The sequence below is a fragment of the Amphibalanus amphitrite genome, unplaced genomic scaffold (assembly GCF_019059575.1).
Source record: "Amphibalanus amphitrite isolate SeventyFive unplaced genomic scaffold, NRLGWU_Aamphi_draft 000484F_arrow, whole genome shotgun sequence".
Taxonomy (NCBI): domain Eukaryota; kingdom Metazoa; phylum Arthropoda; class Thecostraca; order Balanomorpha; family Balanidae; genus Amphibalanus; species Amphibalanus amphitrite.
Window position 1 is genome coordinate 468,370 of NW_024881978.1, and position 19,905 is coordinate 488,274.

The 19,905-nt window shown below is 48.2% G+C and overlaps 2 protein-coding genes across 2 annotated transcripts; one reads left to right on the forward strand and one right to left on the reverse strand.

Moving 5' to 3' along the window:
• Positions 1-1,313: 1,313 nt before the first annotated feature.
• Positions 1,314-8,374, reverse strand: LOC122392388 (chondroitin proteoglycan 2-like). Its single transcript, XM_043387194.1, has 2 exons — positions 7,714-8,374; positions 1,314-3,564 (listed from the first exon to the last, which is right to left on the reverse strand). Exon 2 carries the CDS (start codon positions 3,561-3,563, stop codon positions 1,788-1,790), a length of 1,776 nt encoding a protein of 591 aa, XP_043243129.1. The 5' UTR covers position 3,564; positions 7,714-8,374; the 3' UTR covers positions 1,314-1,787.
• A 6,151-nt stretch (positions 8,375-14,525) lies between these two features.
• Positions 14,526-18,784, forward strand: LOC122392389. Its single transcript, XM_043387195.1, has 2 exons — positions 14,526-14,962; positions 17,305-18,784. Exons 1-2 carry the CDS (start codon positions 14,888-14,890, stop codon positions 17,806-17,808), a joined length of 579 nt encoding a protein of 192 aa, XP_043243130.1. The 5' UTR covers positions 14,526-14,887; the 3' UTR covers positions 17,809-18,784.
• The last annotated feature ends 1,121 nt before the right edge of the window (positions 18,785-19,905 follow it).

The window sequence follows — 19,905 nt, forward strand, 5'->3', positions numbered from 1 at the left end:
GTATAACTTACCCAATAAAATACGTGGAAGAGTCCATTATTGGTTGCGACTAGGTCAGGGTGCGGCCGGGATATCTGCGGCTCTGATGGGGCCACTCGACTCCGGCATTCGACACGCGGTCGGGTTTATTGGTACACCGGGCACGTCGCCCCGGAGACAGAAGCTTCGACAGCAGCCGCGGAGCGCGAGTGACAGGGAGCCTCAGCGGCCCAGAAGGGAGCCTGAACGGTGCAGAAGGGAGCGTTACGGGGCAGACGGGAGCCTCACTGGCGCAGACGGGAGGGTTATGGGGCAGTCGTGCCCTTGGCGGCACATTTGGGAGTCAAAAACAGAGCAGAAGGGACCCTCAGGGGCCTCAGCGGAGCAGACGGGAGCCTGAACAGTGAAGAGCGCAGACGAGGGCGTCACTGCCGTAGATGGGAACTTCAACGGCGCAGACGGGAGCCTCAACCAAACATATGGAATCTTGATCAACGCAGACAGTCAATTTCCCTTTTCGAAAGCCTTTTATCAAGATGGACTTTTATCTCAGATTTACTATATTTTGAAATCGGTTCAGACCTTCCCGAAATCAGAATGTGACACCATCTTTCTAATAGGGCATCTAATAAGACATGGATTAAATGATATATCTTAGCAAGAAAATTTTTAAATACCAGGTTTTAAACCCATGTCAAAACATGGATCTTCTACATATCTACTCAAAAGCTACCCTTGAAGATATCTTAGCAAGACAATTGTTAAATACCAGGATTTAAAGCCATGTCAAAATGTGGATTTTTACATCTTTTCCTCAAAATCTATCCTTCAGCACCCGCAAACACCAGCGACCGTGGCTGAGCGGCTGAGCGCTTGTTTTCTGCGATCTCGGCTTTCTGGCTCTCTCTGGCGCTGTCCCCCGGCTTTCGTTGGCAGCGTGCTATCTAATTTTGTTTGTTTGTGATTGTTTCCGGCTGGTGGGCGGGCGCCGGGCGGGGTGGGGTGTCGGCCGAGATTACGTCGGGGCCGTGTCGGCCGCGCGCGGTGCCGTCTCTGCTCTGGGTGTGTCCGCTCTCTGGCGGTGGGCGCTCATTGTTTTCGGCGGCGCCGGCCGTGGGTGACCGATGGCCTCGTTGGGAGGGCGCCGTCCGATATTGGTGCCGCCGCCCCTGTCTGCAGCGGACGGCGCACACCGGTAACCAACTCCCTTGAGGGAGAGTGTGCGGTCAGCGCAGAACAGTCAAGAAAGAAAGCCTCGCACAAATTTGTACGTTTTCATTACTTCCTCCTCGCGCTTTTCCTTCTACCCACCTAATGCTATCAATAAGACAACATGAGCGGAATATGTTTATTTAAAGTGAACATATAGCACAACAATGTATTGACGCGACACGATAACAAATTACACACTCACTAAGACAGTAATGTATTGAGGGAACGCTAGCCTATTCATCTATCATTCATAAACATTACAACTTACAAGTAAATATGTTTGGGTCAACTTGATCACGTAAAATCAAATAAAACAATAAATAATTTACCACAGCGTAAAAACGATGCCTTCCTACACAGGTAACAAAAGTTGGTGCGAAGAAGCTTGCCATCAATAAGATAAATTATAATTAGATGAAGCACGAACTCACAGACAGACATGGTAAAGTTTTACTGACAGCTCATTGAGACACCCAAAGACAAATTAGGATATTTGAATCCGCTAGCTGCAAAAACAAAGTACAACGAACCAGCCGTTGCCCGTTGGGTTACACTGGGTTACACTTATGCAACACGAGCTTCCTCTCAGAGACACCTCAGGGTGAGAGGGCTGGCTGGGCAGCCGCTGTGCCATTGATCTCCTGGCAGCCGGCGTGCCACGAGAAGTCGCACGTGTTGGTGCGGCTGTTGAACTCCAGACCTTCGGGGCAATGCTGGAGGTAGGGCACGCCGTTGCTGCACAGGTAGAAAGTGGAGCAGTCTTGGGGATTCGGTAGGAACACGGGATTCGCTCCATCCCTCTCGGGACACGTCCCCGCAGGCTCAGAGACCGCCATAACATTACCCGGATTAGGAGCGGCTACGGATTTCATCGACTTCTTACCCTCAATTTCTGTACACTGCGACTGTAATGGGGAAACGCATGTGTTGGAGTACTTGTTGAATTCGAGGCCGGCAGGGCAGTGGAACAAGTAGGGGACTCCGTGGCTGCACATGTAGAAAGTGGTGCAGTCGTACGGGTTCGGAAGAAAAGTGGGATACTTTCCATCCACGGCGGGGCAGGTTGAGGCAGATCCAGCGCTGGCGAGAGCTCCTGCTCCTGAGAGAGCTCCCGTCTTCACTGAAGTCTTGTCGTCAATCTCCGTGCACTGAGCTCGATACGGGTAGTCGCATGTGTTGATATACCTGTTGAAGTGGAGACCGGCGGGGCAGTAATACAGGTAGGCGACGCCGTGACTGCACATGTAGTACGAGGTGCAGTCGTACGGATTCGGAAGGAAGGTAGGGTACTTTCCATCCACAGAAGGGCAGGTCAGGGCCGCGCTAGGATCCTTGGCAGTGGGTGCTCCCCGCTTCAATGCCTTTGTGCCCTCGGTCTCAGTGCAACGGGCCCGCCACGGATAGTCGCACGTGCTGGTGTACTTGTTGAAGTGAAGCCCGGCAGGGCAGGTGTAGAGATAAGGCACGCCGTGGCTGCACATGTAGAACGTCGAACAGTTGGCGGGATTCGGCAGGAGGGTGGGATACTTTCCGTCCACCGCTGGGCAGTCGTTGGCGACTTCCATCTGCTGTCTGACGGACAGCAGGGCCTTGACGCCGGTGGCTGCCGAAGTGCCGGACGGGTTACACTGGACGTTCTGCGGGTAGTCACAGGTCCAGGTGTTGTTGTTGAACCACAGACCGGGCATACATATCACCAGGTAGGCCGCGCCGTGGCTGCACATGTAGAACGAGCCGCAGTCGTCCGGGTTAGGAAGGAGAACAGGGTACGTGCCGTCAACGCTAGGGCACTTGTCAGAGGGAGGAGGCGTTCCTTTGGAGACAGAGGCGGCGGCTGAGAGGGACCCAGACCTGGCCGCGGCAGCTGCGTACAGCTCCGGGCAGACGACGTTGGACGGGAAGTCGCACGTCCAGGTGTCGTTGTTGAACAGCAGCCCCTCCGGACAGGGCATCAGCACGGGGTTGGTACCGGCGCACATGTAGTAGGTCGAGCAGCTGTCAGGGCTGGGGAACAGAGCGGGGTACCTGCCCGGCGGGTCCGGACAGACGGGAGCGACGCTGACCGTCGGGTGGTGAGCGCGCTGCTCCGCCGGAGCCGAGACGGCGGCGGCCGGCGGCGCGGTGAGGTCGCACGGGACGTTGTGGCGGTAGTCGCACCGCCTGGTAACCGGGTTGAAGTACAGGTCGCCGGGACAGACCAGCAGGTGCGGCACGCCGTTGGAGCACAGGTAGAACTCGGCGCAGCTGGAGTTGCTCGTCACAAACACCTGCTGGTCCGGAGAGGTGGCCGGACACGGGGCGGTCGGGGCTGACAGCGCGCAGCACACCAGCGCCGTCAGACAGACGACTCGCAGCGGCACGAGCCAGCGCATTCTGCCGAGCAGGGGACGGACACGATCAGCACAAGACAACTGACTGCCTGAATGAGAAAAAAAAAACATTGAAATTTCAACACTGGAGGCATTTTAGTAGCTTAACGACTTTGACGCACATGCTCTGGGCATAAAAATTACCTTAGCCGTACCCCACACGGTCTTCTAAGTGAAGTTTATTATAGCCACCTAACTAAGTTTTTTATGGTTTATCAATACCACGTGAACTGGCCTAGAGTTTCCCATGGACATTCATCATGACAACCCAGTTACAGGCATGCAACGGAGAAGACAGTTACAGTACGCTACAGAAAAAAAAAACTCATTGACGCAACTGACAGGACTCGTGCAACAATCAAGATCGACGTGATGGTTTCAGGATCAATAGAAATCTGATAATATGACATAAAATTGCTTTATCCATTTTCAAACGTTTCGACTTTATTCAAAGTCATCTTCAGTGTTAAGATAGAAAAGTACACAATTACATGCTGACATAAATATACAAGCAGTCGATGCAGGGTATCAGTCGATGCACATCACACACTTCACAAAAACAAGACATAAAACATCATTCGTGTTGGTTCGGTCGTCTTCCTACAGAACGATACTTAGTTTAAACGCAGATGATCGGTCATTACCGGTACTCAAGCGTGTCTTTCTACACACAAGTACTCTTAAGAAGAAAGAAAAGTGTGACCTGGATCTAGATTTTCTACTTACCTGTAAGACGTACGAGATTTTCCCAAAGTTTCTGCGCTTTAAACTGTACAAGAAGTCCCTACAATCTTCAGCGTTTTACAAATCATGGCAAAACAAATTACTCGACCAAGAAATACAGTTCAAAAGGAAACGCGCTGAGAAGTTGAAGCATGACTGTGATGCTCAGCGTGGAGATCTCAGGAAGACTCTTTCTCTCTTTAAGTATTACTGGCTTCTGAACATTACCCGAAACATTGTAGCTACATTTCGGAAGAATCATGAGGCTGTTCATCATCGGAAACTACACAGAATCGGAATTGACAACAGTCTACGGCCTTGCGATCCCGATAGAGTCATTTTCAACTTTTCATCGAAGCCTATACCAACTCGGCTCAAGACCCTACTTGCATTTGGCTTAGAATTCAAGCTACCTGTGTGGAAGATCAGCTTTCATGGATATTTCCTTCATTTCGAGACACTCGTCCAGAAGTTATCGTCTTTGTCACTCCCTTCAAGATTTGATTTTCAAGATGTCAAGCAGCAGATTCGTACCGTGAGTTACAAGTTTTTCAACACGTTTCGTCCGTCCAGAGTTTTTTCACCAATATTTTCCAAAAATGATGTCAAGACTTTGAAGGATTTTGCATCTGACTCTTCTATTGTGGTAACTAGACCTGACAAGGGGAGGGGGGTCGTGATTTTAGATAAAGCTCAATATCTAGCAAAGATTACAAAGATACTGTCAGATCGCACTAAGTTTTGTCTTGTGAATGAGCCACTTCACAAACTGTTATTACGTGTAGAAGATAAAGTTAATAGGCTGCTCAGCAAGTTGAAAAAAGCATGTGCTATTACCGAACATACGTACAACGAACTGTATGCGTCTGGGTCCTCGCCAGGTATCCTATATGGTCTACCTAAGATCCACAAACCGAACTTACCTCTTCGTCCCATTTTCAGAGCTTGTGGCACTGCTACTTACGCCCTCGCGAAGTTCTTAGTTCCAATTCTTGCTCCCCTTACTGAGAATGAATTTACCGTTAAAAACAGCTACGAGTTCGTCACGGATTTAAAAACTTTCTCATTTTCCGAAGATATGGTTATGGCCAGTTTTGATATTGAAAGTTTGTTTACTAACATACCTGTAGGTGAAACGGTTGACATAGCAATCAACTCTCTCTTCAGCCAGACTGACAGCGTCAGTGGCATCCCTCGGAAACTATTCCGCTCAATGTTAGATTTGTCAGTAACCAACTCGTTTTTCCTTTTCAACGGACAGTTGTACAAACAACTTGACGGCGTAGGGATGGGCCTACCACTTGGCCCTACCTTTGCCAACATTTTCTTATGCTTTCATGAGAAGAATTGGCTTACTACCTGCCCTTCTGAATTTCGTCCTGTCCTGTATAGGAGGTATGTTGATGATTGTTTTCTGGTCTTTCGACACGTCACTCATGTAGAAAAGTGTTTATCCTTCCTTAACGAGCAGCATCCAAAGATTAAGTTCACCAAAGAAGTAGAGTCCAACCAAACGCTACCCTTTTTGGATGTCAAGATAAAACGTATTGGCTCTTCTATTGAGACTTCCGTTTTCCACAAGCCTACCTTTACCGGACTAGGATTGAGCTTCTTTAGTTTCGTCCCATTTTCCATCAAGTGGGCAGTCATCCAGTCATTTATTTATCGCGCCTACCGTTTATGCTCGAGCTACAAGCTCTTCGATCTAGAGCTAAGATCCCTGAAAGGTTTTTTCTTGGATAACGGTTACCCAAGGTCGTTGGTAGATGCCGCCATTGCCAAGTTTCTTAACAGAAGGTTCAATACTATCACAAATCAACCACAGGTTGAAAAACTCGAAAGCTTTTTCACTTTGCCGTTTTTCGGAAAACGCTCAATTAAGCTCAAAAATGAAATAAGCGCTCTCCTACAAAAGTACTACCCATATCTAAGCCCGCGATTCATTCTCAGAAACAACTTCACTATTGGATCTCTGTTCAAGTTCAAGGACTCTATCCCTAAAATGTGTCGATCTGCTGTAGTTTATAAGTTCAGTTGTCCTTCGTGTGAAGGATCTTACATAGGTTCTACCTATGTTAGGCTCCACAGCAGAGTTTGTCAACACAAGGGTAGGTCACACAGAACGGGCGAACTCTTATCCAGTCCAGTAGCATCGTCTGTACGGGATCATTCTTTGGCATGTGACACCCCCTTCAGTATAGACGATTTCAAAATCATAGATCAAAAACGCTCAAACTTCAATTTACGAATTTTAGAATCTTTACACATATTTGAAGCGAAACCGACCATCAATGACCGATCATCTGCGTTTAAACTAAGTATCGTTCTATATAAAACACACCTATAAACACACACACAAGCACAATTTTGGGGCACATACATACGATAAACTTGTTCTCACATGATACGCCACGAGGACAGATTTTCGTTCAGCCCAGGTTTTCTTTCCCTTATGTACAGTGATTCAGTAATTTTCCTATCCGGATGGTCCCTAGTTTTCTTCAAAATCCTAACCTCTAGTGGCGGGTCAGCCAGCTTTTCTGCCTTCGACATCCCCGCGTGACACTCTGAAAAATGGTCACCGATCGGGGTAAGCTGTGTCTCGTTGGCAGCACACCTCAAATGCTCAAATGCTCGTTGGTGTGCTGCCAACGAGACACAGCTTACCCCGATCGGTGACCATTTTTCAGAGTGTCACGCGGGGATGTCGAAGGCAGAAAAGCTGGCTGACCCGCCACTAGAGGTTAGGATTTTGAAGAAAACTAGGGACCATCCGGATAGGAAAATTACTGAATCACTGTACATAAGGGAAAGAAAACCTGGGCTGAACGAAAATCTGTCCTCGTGGCGTATCATGTGAGAACAAGTTTATCGTATGTATGTGCCCCAAAATTGTGCTTGTGTGTGTGTTTATAGGTGTGTTTTATATAGATAGGTACCATACGGCGCGAAGGATACTGATGTGTCATTTTCACGAGCTGAATTTGAAATGTCGATTCTTGTTTTTGTGACGATGTATATGCTGTCTTTTCAAATATACATCTGATGATGGGCTGTGCCCGAATGCACATGTAAATAATTCTTTCATTTTTGACATAATATCAAGGAGAAGGTCGCTTCAAAGTTAATTCATAGTATTATCAATGCTCCTTGCAAAAGCACTACACGATATAAGTATCGTTCTGTAGGAAGACGACCGAACCAACACGAATGATGTTTTATGTCTTGTTTTTGTGAAGTGTGTGATGTGCATCGACTGATACCCTGCATCGACTGCTTGTATATTTATGTCAGCATGTAATTGTGTACTTGTCTATCTTAACACTGAAGATGACTTTGAATAAAGTCGAAACGTTTGAAAATGGATAAAGCAATTTTATGTCATATTATCAAGATCGACGCTGTCATGACAGCATAAAACCATTCTTACCTTACTGTTCTGCTAGTAGCTGAATAAATGTAATGACCACCAAAAGGTATCAATTACTGCAGATGAGGTCTCCAGCACCTGTCGCCACGGTCCTCAGCTTTCTTGCGCCACGATTAAAGCTCAACGAATGTATGCTCTCCTTATATGTTTAGCGCTTATCTCATATCTGGAGAGGTGTTGACCAAGGCAATTGAACGTGCATCATTCATTGCACAACCAGGAATTGCGTGTTACTCTCTGGGCGTCGATAGTTCCACTGACATCTAGGTCTCCGATAAGAAGCAGACAGCCCAAAGGACATTGACGCGAAGTCAAATACCAATGGCTATCGGCTTCAGTGCTGATCTGTAAGACCACTATGTACGATTGAGACACTGTCCTTAAAAACTCATGTTGCAATGAAAGGTGGTTTGTCCGGAGACAGGCAATATCCTTATGTTTGTAGTGACATCAGGACAACACCTCATTGGTCCTTAAAGGCAAACAATGCTGCAGACAGCAGTGCTGTTTCAATCACTGCTGGTGGTCAGTATCGGTGTACCAGGCATTCCATTCCTCGTGGATGGTGGGGGGATGGGGGTTGGGGAGGGAGGAAGGACAAACCTTGGTTCACATAAAAGGCAGCAATTATCTGGTCTCATCTTGTGGTATTCTAGCCTCTCTGTGGACATTGTAAGACCCAGATGTCAGTCATTATTTATGCAATGGCATAAATGTCTACATACAGTGCATTGCGCACGACTCCTTGCGAACCGGTGACAAGCATTCGGCATTCATCAAGCAATGGCCATGGAAATGCTCATCCTAAGACAATTATTCACTCAAACATGTGAAAGAATCACTGCGACAAATGGGCAATATGGTTCGTACCCGTTCAGCTTCGGTAAACGGGGCTCCTAAGTACCTGTGTAGAAAACATATACGGCAGTTCGGCAGGCAAGTCTTTCGTTCACAGCAACGGAGAGACTTGTCAAACTTAGAACTGAAATTTGGTGAGTCAGTGGTGCATCCATCTCAACACACCAGGCTTTTAGGGGTTGAAATAGACCAGCATCTTACATTCCAAAATCACATCAATGTCATTGTGCGCAAGTGCTACGCGACACTAAGTGGTCTCTCGAAGATGGCACGCAAACTTCCTCAGAGTGTAAAAAAAGATGATCGTAGAAATGCTCGTACTGCCGCATATTGTTTACTGTATGACAGTGTGGTCTGGTTGTGGGCTGTCACAGCGTCATCGGATTCAGAAAGTGCTAAATCATAGTGCACAGATTGTCACTGGGTCTCGGAGATCTGCTCACGCTTCACCCTTGCTTCAGAGGCTTGGATGGCCAAGGCTAGATAATCTTGTCATTGAAAGTGATCTGGCGATGGTTCATAAAATTTTGCAAAACTGTCAGGTGCCAAAGTGTCTTCGCGATAGACTATGCTATCGTCATGATGTTACCGGGAGAGTCACAAGTACGACTCGCGCGAGCCTGCTTCAGGTCCCGCGCGTACATACGGAAAAAGCGCGACGTTTCTTTGATTTCCGCGCTGTGTCTCACTGGAACAGGGCTCCAGCGCAGGTCAGGGGTGCTAGGACCTCAGCTGGATGCCGAAAACGAGCGCGGTCGTGGCTCAGTGACTCTGAAAACTAGTCACCTGTACTGTCAGTAGCTACTGAGAAAAAGTGGTTTAGGACTACTTTGTGTTTATTGTGCTCGTCATGAACTTTGCCGCCATGAAGATGCGATGTTATGTGTGCTTGTCACTTTAGCACTTTGTGATCATTACTGTGTGACCGGAAGAGCCATTGTTGTATGGAGGTCATAATACAAGAATAATAATAATAATAAGTTTTTGAACACATATTGCGAAATGGTGCGGTTTATACCTACCTAGAACCCAGATAACCAACGCACAACTGCTTAGCTGATAGTCCCTGATCGCTGGCAGACGACAAAATCGTTCTTTGAACACCACATCATCTGTCACCACTCGACAATAAAGGACGTTCAAATAGGTTATCGCATTAGATGCCCCGCATAATCCCCACTTTGGAAAATTAGTTGCGAAAGATCCTATCGAACACCCCGAAGGTGATTTGGTAACGATCATATCCGGGTGTCGACAGCGTTGTCACCTGATATCAGCGCTATCGCGACAGTGTAAGCTTCCCAGTCTGATCAACTTGTCTGTCAGAGCCTCTCAGGTCGAAACGTCGGGGCACATCTCGATAATACCGTCTCGTAGTATATGCTGAGCGCGATTGCCTAACTCACCCTCGCAGCACCCAGCTCTGCAAACTGCAATTATTTTTGCGCATTCAGCATAATTATTTGACACGATCTTTCACATGCGTTGGAAGGTTAAGTCATTATTAAATTAATTGCCGCCCAAAAAGTCAATTAGCAGGGTATAAAAAGCATGCGTTGTGTTTATTGACAGAATCAATCTCTGCACTCTGCAGTGCTGGCATATGTCTTCCAGAATCGCGTCCATCTCGCGATCGGACTTATTCTTCGATTATCCCAAGACCGTTCGACAACAACCAACATCACTCATTAACTTCAATAGCAGCTGATACCGGATGTTGACATTCGATTCGCCATATTTTCCGCAGTGGTAGATGAACGACTGTGGCTTTGGCTTTGATCCGGTCATCTCTAAAGCCGTAGCCAGCCGGCTCTTCCGATGGACGTCTGGGACGAATCGGCGGCGTTATTGGTCCGATCGCGCCGGCCGCCCCAGGCCGAGGTGGTCGGTTAGCGCGGTAACGGCGCCCCTCGGCGCGCAGAGGGTCGGACTTTCTGCACCTTCGACACGACAGGGCCTCTGAGCTGAGCAGGGTGGAAGGGGGTTCATCGAGCCACTGATAGGGACATTTGGGAGCGTACATTTTTATGAACCGGTAATGGATTTTGCTCAGTATTTGCTAAGCTCGTTTACTTGCTACGCAATTATTTTCTATATTTTTATCGTCTGTCTCATTTATTTTTCAACCCAATCAAACACAATACACAGTACAGCCTTTGACCGCTTAACTATACGAGCTATGCTCTCACCCAACAACCTCACTCTGCTCAAGCTCTATTGGTAGACATCCTCCTGTTGAGATGGTGTGTCATCTCACATCCACTGCTGGCACGTCGGCGAAAATCGTGGTCAGACTGCCCGAGAGGTGAGAGGAAAGGTCACCGGTATCTACAGAGTTGAGAGGGCTGTATCAGTACCAATGTCGCGGACCAGGCTCTCTATCCATTGCAGACAGAAGTGGTTTTCATCACTACTGCTTTCCTCTGCCGCGGAGGTGAAATGAAGTTTGGACGCCCACCCCAACCCGAAGCTGAATGGTGTGGGAGTCCAGAGGGACAGAGAGCGATAGGCACCGTTTGTATGGAGGCGTTATTAGTAAATCTTTATGGTCGGAACGACAGGGGGCGTCAGTCATTTTAGTTGAATGCGCATTTTAAAAAGGACGCATTACGGCAACGAAGCATATTCTATATAATACAAAAATAAAGCAAACGTTTAAATCGCTTTCTTCTGTTTCAACCTTTACTTTTCAATACAAGGAAAGATAGGGCACTTATGATCTTTTGTGAGTGTCATATATGAATCGGACGCATTTTCTCATTGGACAATTGAGTGCACCTTCAAGAATGCGCCCGGATTACTAAAGCCTACACCAAAATGTTGTACCACATTATTGTTAAAACTATATATCATGTTTTCCATGTGTATGCCCACCCAAAAGGCCATAGTATAACAACCTCTCAACTTATACACAGAGAGAACCTCTGGGTAACTCCCGCCTCAGCTTACATCACTGGGCGTCAGTTTCACTTTACGAGCCGCCATAATTTCCGAGGAGAGCACAGGCCCAGCTCCGAGGTCTATGTATATAGATGGGCTTCTGCTGGTCCATTGCGCCGCGTGGGAGTGGTGTGTCCCTGAGTACAGTGCAGCCTGAATGAACAGTGAACCGACTTTGGGAGGATGAAACTAAACAGAGAAAGTCTTATCAAATGCGACAAAAGCCTAAGTTTCGAGACGTTTACAACGGTCAACATTAGAGTTGCAAAACATCACATTGGACAAGGAGGTGCATTTAACCCTCGCCCGCACATGGGGGGGGGGGTTGCCACCCCCCTCCAGGTAGTCTTTCTGCTCTGCACTCAAGATTTTTAGAGCTAGAAGGCTGATTTTTGATATAGCTGCTCCTCCATCCTTTGTCAATGTCCACTGAAAATTGCAAGTATCTGTGATTTTTGGTTTCGGAGATATGACCTTGTTTTTCAGGTCATGTCATGACCCAAATGGCCAATTCTCAACATCTTGCGTTGGCTATGGGCCTTGTGAGCTTTTGACACCTTGATTTCGGCCTTTTTTGCCAGTCTTACCTCCCACCTAGATCATGGAACATGTTGTTCGACGATGTACAGATGTCAAGGTTAGGGTCAAGGTCAACCTAGGTCATCTAAGATAATTGCGTTTTAGGCAAGCGGTATTTACTTTTTGTGAATTTTTTTGACCGCATCTTTGGTAAAAGCTTCTCAGATCATGATTTCATGTAATATGGACACATAAACAATCGGTGCACACATCAGTATACACACAGACACACATAGACATACAAACGCATATAATTGACCTTGACCTAACTTGACCCGAAATGACCTCAGCAGCAAAAACCTGGTCGGGCAGTGTGACAAAGAGGTTCTAGCTGGCTTGGCACCAGAAAACGGCATCGTCATCGGTATATGCTAAGCAGCGCACTTGATATCCAACGGTGACCCAAAACAGCCACATTTTTAGTTTGACCTGACCTGGAAGGTCAATGACTGACCTGAGAAGGTAAAACTGGGTAGGTATCATTGGATTTGTCTCTTCCCAAAGAATCTTTTTGGTCTTTACCGCTAAGCTCTATCTCCAACAGGAACGAAATGGCGCCCCCCCCCCCCCCATGTGCGTTCTAGGATGGGAAAATGGCATGTGCGGGCGAGGGTTCAAGAAAACAAGGTCCAGCTTTTGCCACTCATTGGCGCAAAGTCCTCTCAGCGGCTGCCTGAAGGCAGAGAAAGTCACAAATACCGACACTATCGGGAGAATGCCGAGAAGATTGCGACTCTAAACCGAATATATACCAATTACCAACCAATCTTGGGTTGATTACGACCGGGGAGAGATATTGTTTGGCAATAGCACTTGGGCAGTAGGGCGATGTCTTATTTACGGCGTCCCTTTATTGTTCTTACGGGAGTATTTTGGGATGGCCAAGCGTCCAAGCGAGCGAAGGAAATTGCAGAATCCGACCCTGCTTTGGGGTTGTCACGACAATCAGCCACGGGAAGGACTCAGTGTGTTGTCACTGTAAATTCGATAAGGAAGAACAAAAAGAGATAGGCCAACCAAAGAGAGAATCGGTGCGGCTGACAAGCCAGCAGACAGCCAGCTTAGACACACAAACCAGCAGACATGGACAACTTTGACACACAAACCAGCATGAGCAGACCGACACATAAGCCACACAAGCCAGCAGACAGACCTCCAGACATCACACACACACAAAGCAGCCGACTGTCAGACGGCCGACGACCGGCAGTCCTCCCTCCGATCAGGGGTCGACCCGCGACGGGTGGACGACGCCGCTCCAACTGCCCAGATAGCCGCGCCATTCCGGACGGCATTGCCCGCAGGCGGCGGCCTACGACCACTAGCCTGTTTTACTCTATCTTTATTTCGACTGTAAAGCGATCTACTGCGCTCTATTGAGACACGATAGCCGGTGCCAGCCAGGGCAGAGGCTCTGGCAACGTGTTGTCACCATATTGTAACTTTGATTTCTTTTTTAATTCTTGAAGATCAGCATCTCAGTAAACAAACTGAATGTTGGCACTGGTGATTCCAATTATCATGTTTTGTGGCGTGACTTAATGGATTAGAATAATAACAATTAATTACACAGCTTCTTTGCAGGAATAGCGCAAATTTAACTAGGCTACATATTTCATTTTTCCTATCCCTGCGTGAATGAATGAATGAATGAATGAATGAATGAATGAATGAATGAATGAATGAATGAATGAATGAATGAATGAATGAGAGAATGAATGCAATATGAATGAATGTAACTAGTAACTACGCACCGCATACTTACTTTTATACAAATCCACGCAAAAAATAGAGAAGTGGATGATCAGCATATCAGTGTGATCTGACCAAGCGGCTGTTCCACAGTTCCTTTTTTCCTAGCATTCAGTTTCACCAACTGACAGGAAAAATGTCCTTTGTCAAATGTTGAGAGCCAACAACGACAAAGCCCCGGTGTCACCGTGTGTCGGTGTGACCACTCCCCAGTGAGCCATGACCGGCTGCCGGCTGTCAGAGGGCGGCGCCAGGTGGCTGCCGTCTCCGCTCTCTCCTCTTCACCTTCCCTCTCGCCGCGCCTCCTCACTCTGTCTGTCGGCGGCCGGCGACGGGAGCGTATCGACCTCGGCACTGTGCCCGGCGCTCTCTGTCGGCCGCCGGGCACGTGGACAAAGGTCGCTCCCACCGCAGCCGCTTCCCGTCCCGTCTCCCGTGCCGCCGGCTACCTTGTCTCCACACCGTCTCTGTCTCCGTGTCTGTGTCCTTCTCCATTCCGGTCTGCACCGGTCGGTGTCACCCGATCTCCGCCGCTCCTCCGCGCTCCGTGGCAGTCCCGGAGGCCGGCTGACGTGGCCCTCCTCTGCTCTGACCGGGCCGGCGCGCCGACCGCTCGGCCCGGGAGCAGGTGCGCGAGCAGACTGCCCGGCTGGCCGGCACTCCCGCTCTGCCCCCGAGCGGCGCAGTGCCGACAGTCGAGAGGCGACCGCCGCCCGATCGGTGTCTTTTGGAGAGGGGAGCGTTCCAGCCGGAGCGTCCCGACCGGACCGGGTCTCGGAGCGGCGGCTGCGGATCAGTCATGGAGGATCTGTGCGGCACGGTCACGGTCAGAGCCGCCGGGCAGCGCCGTCAGATGCCGTCCGTTTGCTGATGAGAGGATAACCCGCACGGCCGCGCAGTGACCATCGGGGACGGTGGCACAGCCAGGGTCCACCCGGAGCGGGCCGCCAGCTCGGCGCTCGCCGATCTGCACCTGAACAGAAGGCCCGCCCGACGCTTGGACAGGGTGCCTGTAGTCGCCGAACCGACGACCGAACAGCCAGCCATGCTGATCGTCACCTACTGCTGCTGCGGCTGCCCGCTGGACGACGGCACGCGCAAGATCGGCTGGTACATGGTGGTGAGTGATGGCTAAGTTGGGGCCGGGGAGATTTGTTGTGAGGGATCGTAATGACAAAACCCGATAAGGCATTGCAGCAGAGGTGGGAAGATCGGCAACTCATAAGTTGTGACTCGCTCAGGATCACGTAATGTAAAAGATCTTAGTTCCAACACGCTTCTCCTTTCAAAGCTTCAATAAAGCCCTCGTGGCACACCTCAACTTACTCGAAACTCATGAGAGATTACCCATAATCCAGCACGCAGCGCGGCGCATCACAATCGACTTCAGACTCGCCTCATAGATGGCAGCACGGTAGAGCGCCTGATTTTATACTGTACCGCAATGCACTGGCATCAAAGCGCGCGGGCCGGTACGGCAGTTGACATCGCAGTGTCTAGCCAAAAGCGTAGCCGAGCACCTCCATTGATCAAAGTGTCAGTTGTTAGTTAATGATTACACCAGCAAACAATGTATGATTTCAAGCTTTTACGACTAGACATTATAATTCGGCGTACGTTTTTTCGGCTACTAGTCGTTTCTTGTTTTCGTTTTGAATGGCATAACTCCAAAGGCCTAATTCGAATGGCGTACTAGGCGTAATTCGAAACGAAAACAATTAACGACTAGTAGCCGAAAAAAAAAACGTTCGTCGAACCACAAACAACTGAACATTTATTAAATAAATTTAGCGCTGAAATGTTCCTTCATCTCCAACAAGGAAGAAATAAACAAAACAGTGGTTTGATCTTCCTCAGTAAGAAGTTTTGTACACGACCTCGCCTATTTTCAAACATTTAATAAAACTCTTATTTATTTTGACATTTTAAGCTGACACAGTTGTTAAGCGTAATCGCTGCGAAGAGCTATTTTGAAGGAAACAAATAAAGTTTTACCCCTAAATTTCCCTAATGTGTTCAGAACATCACTATGAAATAATAGTTGCGATCCAGCGTCGTGTCTTTCACAACTAAAACTTGTGACAAACCAGCATTGTCTGTTGATTTGGGTTTCAGGGCGCCCCGACTGTGACCAGCCACCATTTACATATCAGCCCTCACGACACGATGACTGCGGCTCCGCCTCAGTGATCCAGCCGCCTGTATAAGCCGTCCTCCTCGCGTGCTCTCATTCATCGCTAACGATGACGCGCCCACTCGGTCGTGATGAGCCGATCCGCTCAATCAATTACTCTGATCTGGCTCTCTATATCGTATGTATAGGATCCCGCCGCTGCCGACGGCACGATAACATTTTTAGGCGTAACGCACATAAGGGTCTCCATGAATGACACACGCCATCACATTTCCAGCGTGCTTTGGAAGGCAATCGGGTCGAATCATTTGGGATTATGTAGTTGTTTTCCGGGCTCCTAACGCTGATGCAATGAAGGGAGCACTTGTGTAAGCGCCAAGGTTGTTTATCGTGTGAAGCTAATGAACAAGATTAGGTAGTCATTATGCAAAACTGCGTTCTTTGGACAGCGTATAAGGCAGCACCGGCATATTGAACATTACTGCGTCGTGGAGTGTAATGCTGACGCTACAGAAATATACCAATGTTATTACTTAGTCAAAACCTGTGCCCCAAGCTCATTCATTTGTCCCTTGACACAAAATAATAGATTGCCGCTAATCTGGTTTCAGACGAACCCCAGCCGCCGGAAGGCCGGCGAGCCCGTGCGCTATCCGGTTTGTGTGCGCTCTCTATAGGGTGGGAGGTGCGTATGGCTAGATCAAATTAACTACGAGAGGCACATCGCCTGTGGCAGACCAGTGGATGTTGGCTTTGATGTGCTGTGTGCTGCGTGGCTTTCGAAATAGCATCAACGAGTGCTGTTTGCGAGAAGCAAGTCTCTGGTAAAAAGCATGCGCAACATTGTAGAGAAGAGCTTTAGTAGCATACTTTGCATAGAATACGAGTACATGGTAAATGTTAACTCAATTGCGGCAGAAAAATTGTCGGATACAATAACAAAGTTTCCACGGGCAGTGCTGGCAGTGCCAGATTGACATATCTGCACACTTCGTCACAATCATACTTAAAAATGCGTAACGCTCACTGAGGTGTACCATCCACGTCCGGATCTGTTAGCCTCGTCACGGATTGGTCACGAAGTCTCTCACGCACATCGTAAGTTGTCCTGTCGCACTGTGACACTGTGTGCGTCCAAAGCGTGCGCGCATTCCACCAGTTGTCCAGTGACACAGTCCACTAACTGCATGCAGGCCCCTAACTGCAACTAAGCGCACCAGCTGACTAGCCGAGACAGTCCGCCGTCTCTCTAAACTGCCTGCCCACCGGCCTGCCGTGACCTCTGACCCCGTGACCCCGCGCGCTGACCCGCCCCGGCCGCGCCGCAGGTGGCTGGCCTGCTGCTCGCCACCATCGACATGTTCAAGCTGGCCATCCTGATCAAGGACCCGGAGCTGGCGCAGACCAAGCAGCCGCCCGAGCTTCTGAAGCACTTCTCCGCCGACGAGGTGCTGGCCGCCAAGAAGGCGGCACTGGTGGCGCTGATGGTGGTCGAGGGCACGCTGATAGTGTTCGGCGCGCTGCTCATCTGCGCCGTCAACTGCCGAGAGGCGTGCCTGGGCTCGCTGGTGCTCGGCTACCTGGCGCTCGACACGCTGGTGGTGGCCGGCCAGCTGTTCCTGCTCTTCTACGAGCCGAGCCTCATCTACCCGATCTCGTCGCCGAGTCTGGACGAGCCGGCGGACGGCCAGCCGGCCGGCAGGGGCAGCGCCAGCTTCTTCCACTACTGCCACGGATTCTTCGTGGCTGTCCAGTGTCTGATGCAGTGCTACTTTTGCCGCGTGGTGCTCTCCTATCTGTGTAGGACCCACTGTCGACAGCAGAGGGCCTAGGGTCTCACAGATGGGCACCGCCTAGGACACTCGGTTGGTTGTTATTGCATGATGCGCGACTTTTGTATTATGTAGGTGGCTGGCTGGTACTGTATCTGAGACTCACCTGACCAAATCGGACCGGAAGCGATGTCTAATTAATTTTACCAGAAACAAGAGTGAATGTTCCAATTCCCTTTTTGAGAAAGGGAGCTCCTATTCAGTGGCAAAAGGGTAGTCTCATGTAGATTTTTCCCATCTGGTGAGTGATCCCTTACGAACAAAGTGATACGTAGACCGGCAACACAGTCGTGGTGCATTAGCAAGTGTGCATCCATTCAACCAGATACAACAGTTACTCTCGAACTACATTAACTTATGCGCGACCGACTCTTAGGAAATATAAAATAAGCGCCCTCGAGGGAGACACGATCTCTTCACGGGGGATTCTACCATGAAAACGAAATCAGTTGAATAATGGATTGGAGAGAAGAAGCTGACTCCCTAATTTCTTAACTATCAAAATACACCACACGCCCCAGTCTGTGGTGGCGAAGGTCGCGTTCATTTGAGCATGAGCAGGCATTGATAAATGCTCAAACTGATTATATTAAAGCAGGTGCGAGTTCTAAGCTCACCTCTTCATAATATTTACAAAAAAGCCAGTTGGTTGAGTGTTTGAACAAAGTGCATATCACAAAATTATGCAGGAGGCATCGACTGCTATTCCCAAATGGCTACAGAAAACATAGCATATCTGAATGTGATTTCATATTATGTGTCTATGAAGGGAAATGCACTCCAATGAAGTAGAAACCGTGTATTGTTACATAAATAGTAGTGTGTACTATGTTACACACAATCATACACAACAATTATCTTTTTTTCTATAGAACATTTCACTCACAGCCACGTCTTTTGGTAGGCAGATACAGGCTAAATAGATGATGATGTAAACATTTTATTTTAGCATCATCCCCCTGAACTTGATTTTTTGCGATTTCTATAAATTACTTGATCGGTTTAATGACATAGTTACGCAAGCTGTTATTTTTGGTGCGCGGTATTAGAGAAAAGTTTTTTTTTCAATTTTCAATTCATACTCACTAATAGGTATAACATATAAAGACCGTATTTCGGGCTCGCGTTTCCTAGTACAATAGGTAATACGCATCATTGTGGACCCGACAGGAGACATGCTTAGTGTAAAAAGAAACAATATTGTCCTTAAATGTGTCAATAGTTTGTTTATTTAAATGTCCAGTGGTGTGTGCAAGGGAAGTTATGATTCGTGTGTGTCGTTTGTCTTATCTGTGGCATTTCAGGGACTGTGATATTACTTGCATGAGAATAAGTGGCATGACTTTATTCCCAGTTAGACAAATAATTGTATCGCATGTAAGTGCACCAATGAGTTAGTAGTGAGTTAACCTGCGCCACGCTGGGGTCTGCCGAGCAACGCGCCCGGTTGGGGGCGCGTTACCATCTCGAGAACCACGCAACATAGCGACAAGCGGCAAACGGCGTTGGATAGCCCAGGGAACTACCTTGTGACCAAATTTTGTTGACCTAGGTCAAACCGATGACGTCACAGGTCAGGTCAAAGGTCGAATTTTCACCGTTTACAGGCATTTCAAGAAATGCGTTGTAAAATCGATTAAATGCATTTCATTAAAAATCATCGATGGGGTATTGTTCGTCAAACACATATTTTGCTATTTGAGGTCACTGATACCAGGTCAGGTCACAGAGGTCAGGTCACTGGGGGGTCACAATATGAAAATATCATGTGATACATGTTTTATGGTTCATTTTAAATGTCAAATGCGATTATGTGGGACAGGCAGCCCTTGGGGTCAGTTTAGATTATGTTCTGGTGAAGGTCAGGTCAAGGTCAGGTCAAGGTCAGGTCAAATTAGGTCAAATTTCAAAGTTGATGTTTTAACATAAATTGGGTATCGATTCGATGCAGCTCGTCACGGGGAGTTCAGTGGTGGTCTTGGTTTTACGCTACGTGCTCTAGAATTGCCAAAAATTGAGTTCAAAAATTTGACGTCATCAATTTTAACGTTTTTTCACTATAACTTGGCCAAAAATAGAGGTATCGATCTAACAATT

What these genes read in the sequence shown, in the direction of transcription:
- LOC122392389 (XM_043387195.1), top strand. Translation starts at nt 14,888, where the DNA reads ATGCTGATCGTCACCTACTGCTGCTGCGGCTGCCCGCTGGACGACGGC. An exon ending in AGATCGGCTGGTACATGGTG is followed by an intron (nt 14,963 to 17,304) that starts GTGAGTGATGGC and finishes GCCGCGCCGCAG; the next exon opens with GTGGCTGGCCTGCTGCTCGC.
- LOC122392388 (XM_043387194.1), bottom strand. Translation starts at nt 3,563, where the DNA reads ATGCGCTGGCTCGTGCCGCTGCGAGTCGTCTGTCTGACGGCGCTGGTG.